Here is a 16,762-nt window from a genome sequence, read left to right as displayed (position 1 = left end):
AATAAGTTGCAAGCAATATTTCTTCTTGTAAAGCATACCTTTATTATTTTTTATTTTTCTGTTCATGGGGTGTGGGATCGTGCCTTGAAGATTACACCTTAAAAGAATTTGCTTGGTTCCGAAAGAATAAACTGAGTCCAAATTATTTTTACCTCACAAACCACCAATTCATAAAAGATATGTTACAAAAACAATATGTATCGTGAAAGAGTATTCTCTCCCAAATAATTTGATGAAATATTCATGGTTTATGCCTGAATAATTGAGGTTTTCTTTGGCATGACATACATTTTGATTTGTGCCAAAGTAATGAATGAATCTGGTTGTCAATACAGTCATTATCCCCCAAGAGTTGCAGTAAACTCCACTGCAACCATCTTTTCATTAAAGGAAACCAAAACTCAAGAAGAGAAGCAATTTTATTGGAAAGAGTAAAATGAGAGGAACAATTTAAAAAAAAGTTTCATCAAAATCGGTTATGAAATAAGCAAGTTACGGACGTTTAAAAAGTCTTGTACTTTCTATGGGATCCTCAAATTGACAAACGTGCTTCAAAATGGCTGATTTTGTGGACAACTCTCCATTTATTTTGTACACAAATTTTCAGATTTCCCCCTTTATTTTACATATTTTACATTATCTCCTCCTGACCTTGACATATGTGGTGTGAATTATATTTTCCCATGACATATGTTGTGCTCAGAAGGAGGCAAGATGCAACTTGAAAGATGAGGAAAATCTGAAAATTAGTGTACAAAATAAATGGAGAGTTGTCCACAAATCAGCCATTTTGAAGCATGTTTGCCAATTTGAGGATCCCCAAAGAAAGTCCAACAATAGTTTTCAAACTCCCATAACTTGCTTATTTCCTAACCGATTTTGATGAAACTTTTTTTTAATTGTTCCTGGGCCCAAAATGACTATGTTCTAATTTTTTCATCATATAAAATTTCTTTATAAAAAAGATGATTGAAAATACATGGGTCTCTTTGCACCATATAACAAAACTTTAAATAAATCATTTAAATATCTTCAGCTTCTCGTGGGTCTTCCACTTCAAAATCCTCCTCTTGATCGATGCTGTCAATGTCATACTCCTCCATTTTCCTCTTTATTTTCTTCTTTTTCTGGAACACCTTGAACTTTTCAATTGAGTTTGTGATGGGGGAAAATCCGTCTGGAACTTTAGGAGATTCCTGCTTCTTATGACTTGCAATCTGAGCCAATGCATCTGCATGATCAACAGTAAAGAAGTTTGGTCCTTTGAACCTGTCCTCGGCTCCTTTACCATGTTTCCACTCTCTCGTGAAACCATCCTGCCGATCTGCATCATTAGAGCCATGCCATTCTATTCCGTGGAGGGCTCCCTCTGTTGGGGATTCATTGTCAATGGGTCCTAAGTCGGCGGAGGCAAGAAGGTGATTGACTTCAGCGATGTTTGCAGCCGTCTTGTCCTTCAAGAAGCATACTCTGGGAACATTTCCCAGGACATGGAGTGAGATAAGGGTATGTCTGCGGAGTGAGAGGTGGAGTCAGATTGATAGAAATATACAAATGTAAAGGAAATGAGTAAGTGGACGAGAGGACAGAATAAATAATAATTATGCAATCGATTACAAACTGAGCTATAATATGATGACTGTAGGGCAATGAAAAATTATTTTAAAACCTTTTTTTTCCATAAAGAGCACTAAAGCCTGCTTTCCATTTTTATTATTAAAAGAAAAAAAAAATTTTCATTCACTATGATCCTTGCCCCACTCACAAGCTTTCCTTCTTACAGGTCCTAAAAAATCTTTAATATGTTGTGTATTTTTTGTATCATCTGATTATTGATCTCCATTTATACTCCTATGTCTGAATTTTTTTTTATACTAAATTGGAATTTATATTGGGGAATTGTTCACATATGACATCACAAGTATTAACTTTTTAGAAATTCTTTGATGGATTTTCATCAAACCTCCACCAATATTTTTGTCTATTTTTTCTGCTTTTGTTAAAACCAACTTCCAATCAGGGTGAACGTCTTCTTTTAAAGATTGGAACACATACCTTACTCTACCAGTGTATTTATCAAGGATGCCCTGCACCTTATCATCACTCTCAGCATTTCCTGAAGCTTGCCAATATACTCTAGCTACACTCATATCGCCTGCTACACGAACCTATGTAAACGGGTACAAAATAAAAATGAACTATCAGCATCGATCATAAACTACAGTATTCCTTTTTTTTCTGAATGAACAGAGTAAAACAGTATCTATTTCAGATTTAGATATTGATTACATTTTAGATTTAATGATTTCTGTTTGACATTTTTACAAAATGCAATAAAGTCATATATATGAATGTAACATAGTAGCTTTAATATAAAACAATTATAGATTTACAGAACACAATGCAATCAAAAGCGACAATTCAACATCCATCTCTACTTTGAAAAAGCCATGAGAAAATCGCAAATGGCATTGTTGATATTTTTTCAGTCACATGATTGATTCAATTTGGAAAGATAGCCATCCTTACAATTTCCTTTCTGTGAAACAAACAAATTCACAATAAATTCATATCAATATCAAAGGAATATAATTTCAGTATGTTGTGAGCTCTCTTATCTTATCTTTTCCCCTTTTCCTGTTAATGATTATTTGTCAATCCATGAGGTATCCTGGCCTGCTAGTTGTAAAAATGAGAAAAATCATGTCCAGAGGGAGGGGGCGGGGCTGAATCTTGGAAACAATGCTTTAGTTTTGGTTGGCAAAAAATAATCCATGTTATTCCATGATTAATTAATTCTGAAGTAGATTTGATATGTGAAAAGTCAAATATGCCAGATATTAAAGAAATCCTATTAGAATTGTCACATTGAAAAAAAATTCAACCATAAACACCACCATGAAACGGGGGGAAGGAGTGTTGAGCTCCCTTAATGGTCGAATCCCACCAGTAAATTGGTACAGCTATACCCCTCATACAGGCAATGAGATTGAGATTGTAGTATATTTTAGCTACTAGTCATATAACTCACTGAGAGAATTTGCACTTGTAGTTGCTCCAACTCTTCACTGATGTAATTGGAGTTGACCAGATCAACAATGTGTTCGTATAAGATGGTGTTGAAGACTTGAAGCCTCACACCTTCCTTTTGACCATGCTTATTCTCTGGTTTCTTAGAGATTGGATTCAGCACAGTCTGGTAAAATAAATACAACACCAGCAATAATTGGTTTTTAAGGAATTAACTGTGATAACCATAGTAAAATACACAAATTAAGTATGTATAGTCCTAAAGAGGAAATAAATCTCATTTTGTCATATGACCAGTTTTATTTCTAAGTTCTAATGAATATGCCACTTCTTCTATTACATATTATTACTATCATGGCCGTACGCAGAAATTTTTCGCTGGGGCAGCATGTGTAAACTTTCTCAAAAGCGAGGGAGTGAAGCTACCCAGCTTGTCATTGGGGCATTTTTGCATTTTATTTTGTCAAGTGAAATTTAAGGATTTTGCGCATACTTTTGGTGAATTTGTGAAAATTTTCAGTAAAAAAAGGAAGTTTTCCAAATTTCTGGGGGGGGGGGGGGGGGCAACTGCCCCTCCTGGCTGCGTATGGCCATGACTACTATTACTACTACAAATGGCAATAATTGGTGTTTAATTAAGGAATTCATTAACTATGATGATAGTCTAATACACAAATGACTAGTTTTATATGTATGTTACAATTAACATGCTGCTGCTGCTACTATTATAACTACTATTACTACATGTACTACTTTTTTTTTAATTCTTCTCCTTGTACTAGACACTAATATCTGCTAATAGTATACTAGTACCGGTACTAACACTACTAATAATACTTCTACTAATTTTCCAAGTGTCAAGGATCTAAATTATGCCAACTCGGGATTCATTAACAAACATCTCCAAGTCCTATTCTAGCTGCATTAGAAGACAGAAGTTTTAAGTCCAGAATCCTTAATAATTCATATCAACTTATATCCTTATTTGATCCACTCCTAGAAAAAGATTGTTTTCAAATGGATGAAAAATTATGTAAAAACTCACCATTTTCCCAAGCTGACTGGTATGCACAGGATCAGAATAGAACTTCTTTCTGTAAATCAACCAAGATCAAAATACATATCTTCAAAGTAAATGTTAATTGTTTCACTTTATGTTTTAAAGGGGAATCCAACCCAAATAAAAACTTGTTTTTATAAGAAAAAGAAAAATCAGACGAGTTGAAAGGTGAAAGTTTGAACAATATCGGACAAACAACAAGAAAGTTATGAAGTTTTAAAAGTTGTAAATATTGGTAATCACTATACCCATGGAGACTTCAAATTGGCCGCATATGGGATGTCATAATGATGTAAGGCAACGACTACTCTTCCATGTACTCCAATACATATAATGGCTAAAATGTAGTTTTTCCCCAAAGTTTTATTTCAAATTATATTTTTCTTTCATGAGGACATAAAACAATATACTACCTGGATTATATTTAGTTTACTGCCCCAGGGGAAGGGTAACTTAGGAGAAAACCACAAATCCCTGATTATAAATAAAATGGCCTATGGGAAAGTTGTCCTTGCCCCTTGTCATAATTTACTTACCCAGTTGCCAATTTGAAATCTACATACCAAGGCTCCACATTAACTTTTTTTGGTGGTGGCCCGTTCGGGCCACCAAAACCATCAAATAATTTTTTTTGGTGGCCCGATATTAAAGTTTGGTGGCCCGAAAAATATAAAGAAAAACATTAAAAATTAATAAAACAAACTTCTGAAATATTAATTCTGCAGCCACTACCACTAAGTTACTTTCACTTTATCATCTTGTATGTAAACCTTGTTTGCTGTTATTTTACTTTGCTAATTGGTGGTAAAATATAAATTGTTTCTATCGTTGTAAAAATGAAATGATTGAAAGAGAATAAATGAATTTTATTGTTCACAGGTTGTGTGGACTTTTTTTTTTAATCTCCGTATAGACACACACTCATAATGGTAAAGTAAATAAATAGTGCATAGCAAACTCAGATAGATGTACAAAACAATGGTTTTTCATTTCTTCCTCTTTGAATCCTGAAACCTAGATTATGCAGGCCCCAAATCCAGTTTATTTCTGTTTTCTCTTTTGCAGCATATTATAGCAGGAGAAAATCATAGAAAAATATGCTGCAAAATTAGAACAATGCATAAAAGGGGGAAACAAATGAAAATAATTTTCAAAAAGTATATTACAAAAAGAAAACAAAAATAATAAAAGAAATATGTGAAATAAAACAAAAGAAAGAAAATGAAGAAAGAAAAAACAAAGAACAGGGGAAAAAAATTAGAGAGAAAAAAAAGAAAAGAAAATGAAAGAAAAATGAATAAAACAAAATTAATATAAACATGGGGAAAAGGGGAAAATTAAGAAGCCATTACGAATGTTTTTTAACAGCTGTGGCAACAGTCTATTCTGACTGGAATATAATTAAAAGCCAAGCAAATAATTTTCACTTACCTTCTGGGAATGGCACATTTCAATTTTTATATCCTTTAGTTTGTATTATTTAATTTTCAGTAGAAACATATTTTTTTATCAGGCATATTCAATGGGAAGGGGTGTAAAAAAAATGAAAGAAAAAAAAAGAAAACGGCAAAAGTTATATCTGGAAAAAAAGTGTGACTGTGGGAAAAGTCCTTCCCTATATTTGCCAAAATGTTGGAAAAATTCACATTTCATATCGATGAAATGCCTTCCCAAAGTATTTACTTTCTCAAGAGTGGTTTAAGAAGTCATTTATAAACAAGAAAGAAAGAAACTGTCTGTTCATTTTTGGCTAGAAAAGACACAGCTTCGAAAGAAACCAAGAATCAACATACATACAAATGCACATGTGGGACTGTGATGTACTTGCCTATGTGTTTTTATGTGTATTAATTCATTTGGAAATCGGTCTTTTGTAGTCAAAAGAGAGGTCATAATTCCTCTTCTTAATGCTTGCAAATAATCAGGGTACACCAAATTTTCATAATATAGACTGTAGAATGTCATTTCATTGGTGTAAAATGTGACTTTGACTTCGATTTTCAAAGTTCTGTGGAAGATTTCTTAGCAGCAACATTTTTTATCGCAGCTCCCAGAGTCTGAATAGGCTGAGCTAGATCTAGAGCACAGCTGTATGCAGTGGCTTCATGCAAACTCACGCCAGCCGCCCGGCGCGGCTGGCTGGATAATAGCTACTGTATGCTATAGCTGTAGGCCTAATATGCAAACTTTGTGTGTGTGTATTTGTGTGTAGATCAACAAAAAGGGCGCGCGCATGACGAACTGGCTTGCAATTTGAACTGTAGAATGTTGATAAATGCGTGCAAAATCGGGAGAAAAATTGCGCTACTTTGAAAATTATTGGTTGCCCGATTCGGGCCACCAAAACTTAACATTTTATCAATAATGGTTGCCCGAAGTGAATTTCTGGTGGCCCCGGGCCACCGGGCCACCGCTAATGTCGAGCCTTGTACATACTATTAGTGATCTCAATCTTAATGCAGCTATAACTTTCTTATTGCTTGTCCGATTTCTTTCAAACTTTCGCCATTCTGTTTAATTTATTTTTCTCCTTCCCAACACAATATCTCATGGCCAAGGCTGGATTCCCCTTTAACAATAATCATCTTATTTTCTTTCATCAACTCAAAGATTATTTTTTATTTTCAGAATACTCCTGGGCCTTACACATTTATTTAACCAAAAACCTGAATTTGGGAACTACATTCGGAAAATTGAATAGATTGCAAATATTTTTAATCTAACACTGCCCAAACAATCATATACATGTTTTATGCAATATTAAACTTGCATAAACTCCTAACCTTTATGACATTTAATATTTCATTTAAAAAATATTTCAACCTTTTTTGTAGTGTGGCGGGATGAATATTGCATTTCGTAAACTAGCCAGTTGAGTAGGTAGACTTCCTGACCAATGGATATCACGCATGTTCATGGGATTTCAAAAAGCACCCTAAACACACATTTTCAGACCAAAAGCTTCAGTCTCTGTAATTTGGTTGTTCCACTGAATTCTGAACTGGGTTGGCTCCACTCACTAAATGTCAGAAATTGTTAAATAAATCCCCAGGAACGACAGTTATTCCTGTCTAATATTTTTAATGATTTGAAAATGTACTCCTTAAAGGTCAAATCCATCCCCCAAAAATGTTTATTTGAATACCGTTTTACTTTTTAGTCTACTGAAGCTGAATATCTAGAGAAAAATCAAACAAGCACAACACTGAAAATTCATCAAAATCACATTGAAAGTTATGCCATTTTAAGTTTCACTTATTTTTCAAAAAGCAGTTAGATCTATGTGCACAACTCAGTGATATGCAAATGAGAGAGTCGATGATGTCCTCCACTCACTAGATCTAGAATATATTTGTTTTTATTGTTTGAATTACCGGGTAGCCTATTACAAATACAATATTCAAAAGACTTTACAGATTTTTGACCAACTTGAGTTGACTTTGAAGTTGAATCCTCGACCTCGTTTGGACTAGAAATCTAGAGGTAGAGGTCTACCTTTTTCAGGACAATTTTTTTACGGATGCTGTCCACTCTTCAATGGCAGTGACCCCTCCCCCACGCCTCAGTCAAGTTGCAACAAGTAGATATATAGAACTACAAGTCACACTCACACAATCAACCTCGCACTCGTAACGTACGTGTGAATGACCATGCACCAGACACAATAGTCAATGAATGGGAATACAGTGTAACTTACTTCTTTTTGGTCATCATTTTCTCGAACTTTCGAAGAGAAAAGCCATGGGTAATTTTATTTCTGTTGTAGCATGTACTGGTACTTAATCGACAAATCAATGTATTTTGTAAATTTTCCGCTCCATAATAAATTAACCGTGAAGTCAAAATTTGACGGACGTAGCAGATGACAGCCATTTTCTCTTCTTTTATTTCCTGATTAAGAACAAACGTAGAGGGCGTCAACACTTCAAATTAAAGGCTCTATATATGTAAAAGGGAAGGTGACCCTGAAGAAATGTTTGCATAAATAGCAGAATGATAATTAAAAAATATTGGTGAAGGTTTGAGAAAAATTTGTTAAAGATTAAGAAAGTTATTACAATTTCAAATTTTGATTTGTGACGTCACAAATGAGCAGCTGCCCCATATGTTATGTAATATAAAATGCATGAATTTCATTTTTTAAATAATTCTTTAATTCAGTATTTTTTTATTTTTTTCTGCTATTTTTACGATAAACTTTTTGTTAGGATGAACTTCCCCTTTAATACAAATTAGTATATTGGCCATTCATATTAAACAAAAATTAAGCTGAGTAATTAGGACACTTCCTGTTTTGAAAAGGGTGCTATCTTAAAACAAAGAAAAACAAAAATAATATATGTTCATCCCATTCTAAATGTGGGATCAGGGGCAATGCAGTACGTGTCAGGGGTGGCAAAGCAAAAAATTGACACTTTTCTATATCAAATAAAATTATTTATAAATAATGATTTCTTCTCATGATATATAATCATATTTAATTATATTGATTATATTGATTTAAATTTGACATGCATGTTAATTTATATTTGAATAACTTATTGAATATGTATATCATTTATTCAATGATGAATTTTGTTCATGTTTTCATTTAAATTGAATTAATTTATCTTGTACTTATTTGTATTATGTTGAAGAATGAAAAATAAATTGAATTAAATAGTATAGAAATGTACAATGAGTGAAAACATCTTGTTATAACTGTTTTCGGGGCGCTCCGGTTAACCCAAGGGCCAAAGTCAGAATAAAAGGTATTTCGTTTTAAGCTCCTATAAATACCCATTCAGTCATGGGTGGCAACGGGGGGCAGCACCAAGATATTTTGACGAGGAGACGATCTAGGTGATTTCATTATATTTCTCAATTTGAATAATATAGCTCATGTTACACCGCCCAGACATGCATCTTTTTTTTTCTTTTCCCCTTCTTTCTCCTCTATTATTTGTGTCATATGAATTGAATAATCGTAGGTGGCGGCAACCTCTGCCCCACCCCTATGTTTAGCACCTACACTAGAGTGGAGAATGGCAGATGCATGCAGTAATGCATTTTAAATTTCTCTCTCTTTCCCCTTTCTTTTCTTTCCATTCACATATTTCCCCTTCATTTGCTTCTCTTTCTCTCTTTTCCCCTTTTTCTTCCCTCTCTCATTTTCCTTACATTTACTTTTCATTCTCTATTCCTTTTTTTCCATCCATTTGCTTCTTTTCCTTTCTTTTCACTTTTCCTTTCTTTCTCCTCCCTTTTCTATTCTTGTCCCATCCCCCTCCCTTCCTTTTCTTTCTCTCTTCCCCCTTCTCTTATGTCCTCTATCCCTTGTCCTTTTTCCCCTTCACCTTCTCTCCTTTCCCCTTTTCTTTTCCTTTCCTTTCCCTTTTTTTTTTTTGGGGGGGGGGGGGTCTTAAGGCCCCTCCTGTCATGGAACCACACCTGATCCCACCTCACATACATGCATGCTCCATTGATCTATGACTGAATGATGGAATGAATTTATCCCCAAAATCAAAATTCATACTTTGGCTTTATTTCACTCAGCTTGTTGAATATATAATGAAATGTGTGTTTCTCATTCAAATTCAAGTTGAATTTGATAAGATTGAAAAACCTGAGTAATAATATGCAGTTATTAGAAACATTGTAGTAAGCACTTTTAAATGTTGCATATTATTATTATCCCTCTGATGAGATCAAGTCCGTATATATTTTCCTTCAATTACTTAGCTCTAACAAAAAGCACCAAGTTATTTCAAGTGCAACAAGGAACTTTATACTGCTAATGTCCCAGAGTTTTTCAAATATGTCTGGTTGTGCCCAAGATAGCTACCTTCTGGATGTCATACAATCAAATATGAGGAAAGATCTTGGTTATACAGGCTTCCATTCACTTTTTCACATTTCCTGAGTGCCCAATGATGACTTATTATTATTATTGTCATTGTTGATGTTGTTGTTATTATTATTATCATTATTGTTGCATCCTGTGAATGTGGTTGGCTGTGGTTGGCCCTATTAATCCGAACAGGAAATTTGACAATTCAAAGAAAAAAAGACTCAATGAATATTCTGTAAAACAAAGTTTAATAAAATAATAGAGCTTTATTTTATGTCAATCAGGCGCGTTGACTCCTAGAATCGGGTAATCCCCCATACATGGGCCATGGAAATGCAAGAATCCAGAAGTTAACATGAAAAACCCATTGCCTATTGGAACGGGATGATTCCTAATTCCCCATACAAAGCCTATAGAATTCAGAAGTCAACAGGTAAACCCATTGCCTACTGGAACCGGTGGTCCCTGTACAAATCCAATGGAAAACACAGAACTCGGCAGTCAATGGGGTAAAGTCAATGGTTTGATGACCTGTTAGCATGCTTTGAGGCATTTGCCTTCTTTAAATGTCTCTCTGGTAAGAATGAGGCGAACTAAGATATAGACATTGGTGATAAAGAAGACAAGTCCAGCTAACCAGATAAAGAGGAAGGTATCAATTCCCTCAAATTCGAGGTAATATGCTGGAAGGAGCCATAGAGCCTGTAGAAGAGAGAAGACAATTATGTTAATTGTAAATATCGTTCAAATCCTGCAGGAAAAAGTTGTCTAAAAATAATTTTGTCATGGAATGAAAACTTGCAAATATGAAAAAGATAATGAAATGATGAATTAATTAGTATATCATCTTTGCAATGAATATAGAAGAAGTATTATGAAACCCCTTACCTAGCTTTTTAAAGAAGTGTGGTCTAAAATTCTAGTTTAGACCAGGGTTGAACCTTGGTTTAAATATCAGAATAGCATCCAGGATCACTTTCTTTTTTTTTATTTGACACAGCAGTGACGTAAGACTAATTTCAATGAATAATTACAATGTAAAAAACAATGTAGAATTCACTATTTTATGAAATGAATAAATCAAATAATTGATACACATAAATATGAATTGAAGCTCCTATCAATTGTCCTATGAAACTGTCAATAATACAAGACCATTGTTGCAATCCCATTATACACATTTTAACCCATTCAGGACAATTTACAAATTTTTCATGGTTTTTAGTGTGCTGCAAAACACTAAAAACCATGAAAAATGTGTATAAGGAAATTTAAAATAATCTACACAGCTGAGCTCATACTTTATGCGCCAGACCCTTTTGTTTAGTTGTAATGGTTTTTTTTTAATCATCATTAAAATCTTTCAATTGTCAATGGGATGTATACCTCAAAATCACTCAAGCCTCATCAACCTATGTTTTCCGGTCTCCAAAAAGTCCTTTAAAATCAAACATTTAAATTTCTTTCAAATACTTGGAATGACTTAACAAGAAAAATCAAATGTGTGAACTACTCTCAAGTACTAGGAGACTGTAATTTTCAAGACATATCTTGGAAATATAGCTAGCAAAATCTGGGGTTGGAATCTAGAGTGACATTTCCCCTTACCTGGGCTAGGAACCAAGCAGTAATCAGACCAAGTCCTTCCTTGATTGACATGATAGTGGCTGGCAAGATGACAGGTAAAAGAGTCAGGTACCACAAAAAATACTGCAGAAAAGAGAACAAATCATCATCAGTCGGGGAGAAAAATATTAATTCGCATGCTCAGATGTCAGAGATACCACATAGGGGGTGTTGCTTGAAAATTTCATTTGCAATCCATTATTCCAAACTTCTGTTGCTAGGTTACTAATGATATTTCTCAATTGTTACTATAGGAAGTTGACTTTTACTTCATGTTGCAATAAACAGACCTGCAATGAAGTGCAAATTTGCAATTAACTGCTAGACTTGTGATTGATTTGGGACCAAAACTTGACTTGCAACAAGTTTCTTGCAATGCCCAATAAGGAATTAAGGATTAATAAAAAAGAAGCTGGATCTCATCAAGATTAACCTTATCATAATAACAAAAAAAATATACATATAACAATGTGTTTTCTGTGAAACACTATTATGGTAGAAGAGATTCAAGAATCAAGACTAAAATCCGATAAAAAAATGAAATTAACTTTAAGCTGGGCTTGACATTAGCAGTGGCCCGGGGCAATCAAAAATGACAGTCGGGCCACCAAAATTCTGTAAAAGCTCACACTTGGTGGCCCAATTGGACAACCAAAGTTTTGATAAACTGTAATTTTCATTTTTATTTTATAGCCACCAAATTTGCTTTGCGGGCCACCAAAATACCAAATTGATGATTTTGGTGGACTGATCAGGCCACCAAGAAAAAAAAGGAAGTGTAGAGCCCTGCTTTAAGGTATAAACCTCAAAATGAATGAGAATGTGATTTGTAATGGTCTCCAGCCATGGGTAAAGTTGTACATTACTTGACAACAGCTTCATGAAACACCCATCGTGGGGGTAACTACCATGCTCACCATGCTAGCAGAGCTCAGCGGCCAATCTAAAGCAAATTTCCCATGGTGGTTACAATAATGGCAAAGTTACCATAGTTGCAAGTCTTTATAAAAAATGTGTAATAGTTATGAAACAGGCCAAAGCTAGAATGTCGTTTCATGAAGTCTTGTTATAATAACATATGAACTATTGATATACTATCAGCCAATAAAATTGCATGATTTCAGTGGCTTCAAACTGTTATTATAAATTTCTTATTGTAATGGGTCACAGCTCCAGGTCTATTTTGTTTTCATACCCCTGCCAGAAGGCAGTCAATTCTACCTTTACTTTTAATCATAGACCCAATTCGATTTTGGCCATAGCCCTGATTATTCATTGGCTTTAATACAAACCTGAGATGTACAGACTTTATTGAAGGTCACAAATATAAGGGTATGAGCAAAACAGCAGAAGGTGATGTCTCTGTAGTATATGAGTGAGAATGCTACTAGGAGAATGACCTGAGGAACAAAGACCAGGAGACCTAGAAGGAAAGACGAAGGCCACTCTGAAGTTAGGTAGAGCATGTAGAAAAGTGGGGAGAAGTTGTGTCTGACATCCCGCCTGGTTACGTGATAGAAGTAGGCCTCTGATAGAAAGTCGTCACCATACCTGAGAAGATACAATGAATTACAAGTAATGTAACTGCAACTATTTAGATAGTTCAGAATAAGGTGCATGTAATTAAGAAATCATTATCCCCTAATATAATATATTTGCCAAAAATCTTGAGTAAAACCAAGATCTACTACAACCTAGATATACCCAGCATAGCTCTTTGTGATACATACATTTCGTTGAAAGGTCACCATATCACAATTTATAAATGATATCAATGAATTTTCCAATGAAAATGGAGTGGTATATCTAATAATTCTGTTTCATATTGCTTTTACTCTAAAGAAGGCTATATGTACTGTACTGTACTTAATCTGATAATGGAATGATAATTTTCATGGGCAAGATTTTCCAATCCTTGAGCTTATTTTGAGGCTGAAACCATCAAAATTTCTATAAAAATGTTTTAATGTACCAGTAGGCCCAAAAGGATAATACAACAATCCATAGAACTTGTATGATGCTATCAGTTGGAACTAAGAGAAGCAAACTACACAGAATCTCTTATTGTTTTATTATTGGCCAAATAATAAAGTAAGAATAAATGTACATAGCTCAAATAAATGAAATGCCTTGCAGGTTGTACAATTTTCTCGATATTTTGCAATAAAGTGGCTCCCCAAATGGAAAAATAAACTGAATATAGTACACATTTATACTTGATAATAAGACACTCACATCTGATACATAACAGCAGTCAAAGCGGCAAATGACACAATGAATACAGCTACAAGCTCTATCCTCTCTTTCGTTGGACAGAACAGATCCAAAAATTTCTCCTGGATATTATTCCTTTTTGTCCGCAATTTACGCAGGATCAATCTCTTCTCTGGTAACTTGACACAGAAGTATATTGGTAGACAATAAGTAAATGGGTAAATTTTGAAATGGACAGCCACAGCCAGGAAGAGAGCGCAGAGCTTAGTTTGTCGTTTCAAGAGACATCGTAGAACTAGCAGAACAAGTACAGCCATGATGGATTCAGCATTGCCACGGCTGGACACTGCGGCGGTGAGTGGGTTGAACAGCCACACGAGGGCCCCCTTTGTTGCTGTGGAGACACTATAGGACTGGATCTGAATGATGTCATAGATTAGAAGGCCTGCCACAATGTCAAAGACGCAGAAAAGAAGTTTTCCAAACAGCGGTGAGAGCCAGATATTTGGTGTCAACATGAAAGCTAATATCGGTGTGTATCTATAGGTTGCTCGCTGATATGGCGACTGACCCTGTATACAATGATGAAAAAATATAACTAAATAGGGGAAAAACCTTGGTCATGATATACAGTGCGTCCCAGAATAAACGAAACCGAGATTAAGCGACGGTTTATCATAACTTAATCACAAATACAATGGACAAATGACCTACCAATGTAAAGCTTAGAATCTCCTCTTTCATCTGATATTACTTAGATTATTCCCCATTCACGCATGAGTGAGCAAAAACAATTTGAAGAAAAGATACCAAAAACTCATTTGGCGGGGGTATCTGAATTTCAAAAAGAAAATCACATGCCTAAAAAGTTCAATATCTGCTCTTTTATTTGATACCTTAATCACAAAAAATGGTCATGAAGTAAAAAAGTTATGTTCCCTCGAAACAATGCTTGTATTTCCATAATTTCAATAAATAAACGTGTTTTCACCGGTTTTCCACAGAAGCTATCACATGGTTAACAAAAGATTTAATGCATGGCTGATCGTCAACAAAACGGAGTGTCAAGTGAGTTTGAACGCTAGCCTGTAAAACCTGTAAACATTTTATGAAATTATTGAAATTCAAGCCTTATTTCAAATAACAAGAACTTTGTTATTTCTTGACCATTTTCTTTAATTGAGGTATCAAATTGAAGAGCAGATATTGAACTTTTTAAAAATGTGGTTTTCTTTTTGATACCCTGATACAGCCCGCCAAATGACTTTTTGGTATCCCCTCTTCAAATTGTGTTTGCTCACCCATGCGTGAATGAAAAATAATCTAAGTAATTTCAGATGAAAGAGGAGATTCTAAGCTTTACAATGGTAGGTAATTTGTCTATTGTATTTGTGATTAAGTTATGATAAATCATCGATAAATCTCGGTTTCGTTTTTTGTGGGACGCACTGTATAGATTACATGTTATGTCACATAAGAAGTAAATGTAGAATTCAATGGTTTTTTTTGGGGGGGTTGCTTGTTTTCTAGAGTGCAAGAGGCTGAACGTCCCCAACGTTACGGACGCGAGCGTCGCGTAACGTTGGGGAAGTACAATAAGAAACAAGATGGCGGCGTAAACATCGTCTTTTCACAATATTTGTTCATTTTTTTGATGAATTCTTGTTTTAAAAATAACAACGAGAGCGTAGAAATGTCGGAAATGAAGTTTTATCCCATGTACATGATATAGATCTTTTAGAAGGAAAGTAGAAATCTCGGGGGCGAAAGTTTCAGGGTTTTTTGCGGTACACGCAGATGAATAGGGAGGACTGCCTGGCTTCGTTTAGAGTAAGCCTACGTTAGTAAATGATTTTTACTCTAAAGAAGCCGCCTGGCTACCCATACCCCTTCATATCATATAGGCCTAGATCTACACAACAAAAAATAATAATAAAGAGTATAGTAATCAATCAATCATTAGGTCAATTTCATCATTATTTGACAATAATACCAAAGTCTTTTTTGCAGAAAAAAATGCAAAGCCAAGCCCAAGGCAGCAGGCTGGATCTGAACTGAAAATTGCAATCAGTGATTGAGTGATTATATCATTATCATAACCTTGTTCATTGAATGAGTGACTCAGACCAGCTCACTAAACCAAGAATTAGACTAACAAACCCTGGCCCTTTTTCATTTTCACTATTTCAGACTAACATTTAACAAACAACTTTCATCATGTTTATTATAGTCTTCTTACTGTAATTTAAGTAGATTTCTAAAGTACAGAGGTAACAGTTGGATGATTTACCTGCATAACAAATCTAGCAGCATCTGTGAAAACATGGTAATCAATGTCTGTATATTTGACAACCATCAGCCTGTCTTGAATTTCTCCATAAAAGATGAGCAAAAGACGAACTAAAAATGCAATCAAAGAACACGCTCCAATCGACATTTTAGTATTGGTGAGCACTCCCAACATTCTGTGAAGGTATGGTACAGTGTACCGCTATATTTTTAGTGTATCTGGAACCAAGGCAAGGCGAGGTGATTTCATTGACTCTTCTTTTCAGCTGATACTGTTCTGCCTGCCGTCAGCTGGTAGCGTGCTCGGTACCACAATATCGGCTTCCCCGGCCCCTTGCGCGCCCCGCGAACCCGAGTTGCCTATTCCGTAGCAGACCACGGCTGCTGAGCATTGTATGGCAAGCCAAAGAGACCTTTTAAATAATATTATAATAATATTTCGCGTTGCCAAAATTGCGATTATTAAACACTTTTTGATTGATTTTTTTCACATTCTAATCGGCATTATCTTAAATACATCTAGTTCATACCGGTAGAAGATCCCAGTGATGATTACCAAAATATTTAGCAGATTCTTTTTTTTTTCTTTTTGGCGTTCCACATTGAAACTAGTTTGGAACAACGATATGTAGAGGGCGTACTTCTTCAAATCGTTGTGAATCAACTTTGCTGGTGTTACGTCGTCTGCAATAGACTGATATGACGTCTATAGC

At 34.9% G+C, this 16,762-nt stretch overlaps 2 protein-coding genes across 2 annotated transcripts; both read right to left on the bottom strand.

The window, feature by feature from the left end:
* Positions 1–18: 18 nt before the first annotated feature.
* Positions 19–7,569, bottom strand: LOC129253914 (putative ribosome-binding factor A, mitochondrial). Its single transcript, XM_064095248.1, has 5 exons — positions 7,520–7,569; positions 4,076–4,124; positions 3,032–3,196; positions 2,056–2,168; positions 19–1,512 (listed from the first exon to the last, which is right to left on the bottom strand). The coding sequence occupies exons 2-5, from the start codon at positions 4,076–4,078 to the stop codon at positions 1,023–1,025; spliced, it is 771 nt and encodes a 256-aa protein (XP_063951318.1). The 5' UTR covers positions 4,079–4,124; positions 7,520–7,569; the 3' UTR covers positions 19–1,022.
* Positions 7,570–10,166: 2,597 nt separating this feature from the next.
* LOC129270359 (GPI mannosyltransferase 1-like) lies at positions 10,167–16,686 on the bottom strand. Its single transcript, XM_054907755.2, has 5 exons — positions 16,051–16,686; positions 13,782–14,332; positions 12,839–13,097; positions 11,529–11,630; positions 10,167–10,622 (listed from the first exon to the last, which is right to left on the bottom strand). Exons 1-5 carry the CDS (start codon positions 16,222–16,224, stop codon positions 10,455–10,457), a joined length of 1,254 nt encoding a protein of 417 aa, XP_054763730.2. The 5' UTR covers positions 16,225–16,686; the 3' UTR covers positions 10,167–10,454.
* Between the last annotated feature and the right edge of the window lie 76 nt (positions 16,687–16,762).

Source organism: Lytechinus pictus, chromosome 2, assembly GCF_037042905.1.
Source record: "Lytechinus pictus isolate F3 Inbred chromosome 2, Lp3.0, whole genome shotgun sequence".
Lineage (NCBI taxonomy): Eukaryota > Metazoa > Echinodermata > Echinoidea > Temnopleuroida > Toxopneustidae > Lytechinus > Lytechinus pictus.
Note: the sequence above shows the minus strand (reverse complement) of the source record. Positions and strands in the feature narration are given on the sequence as shown.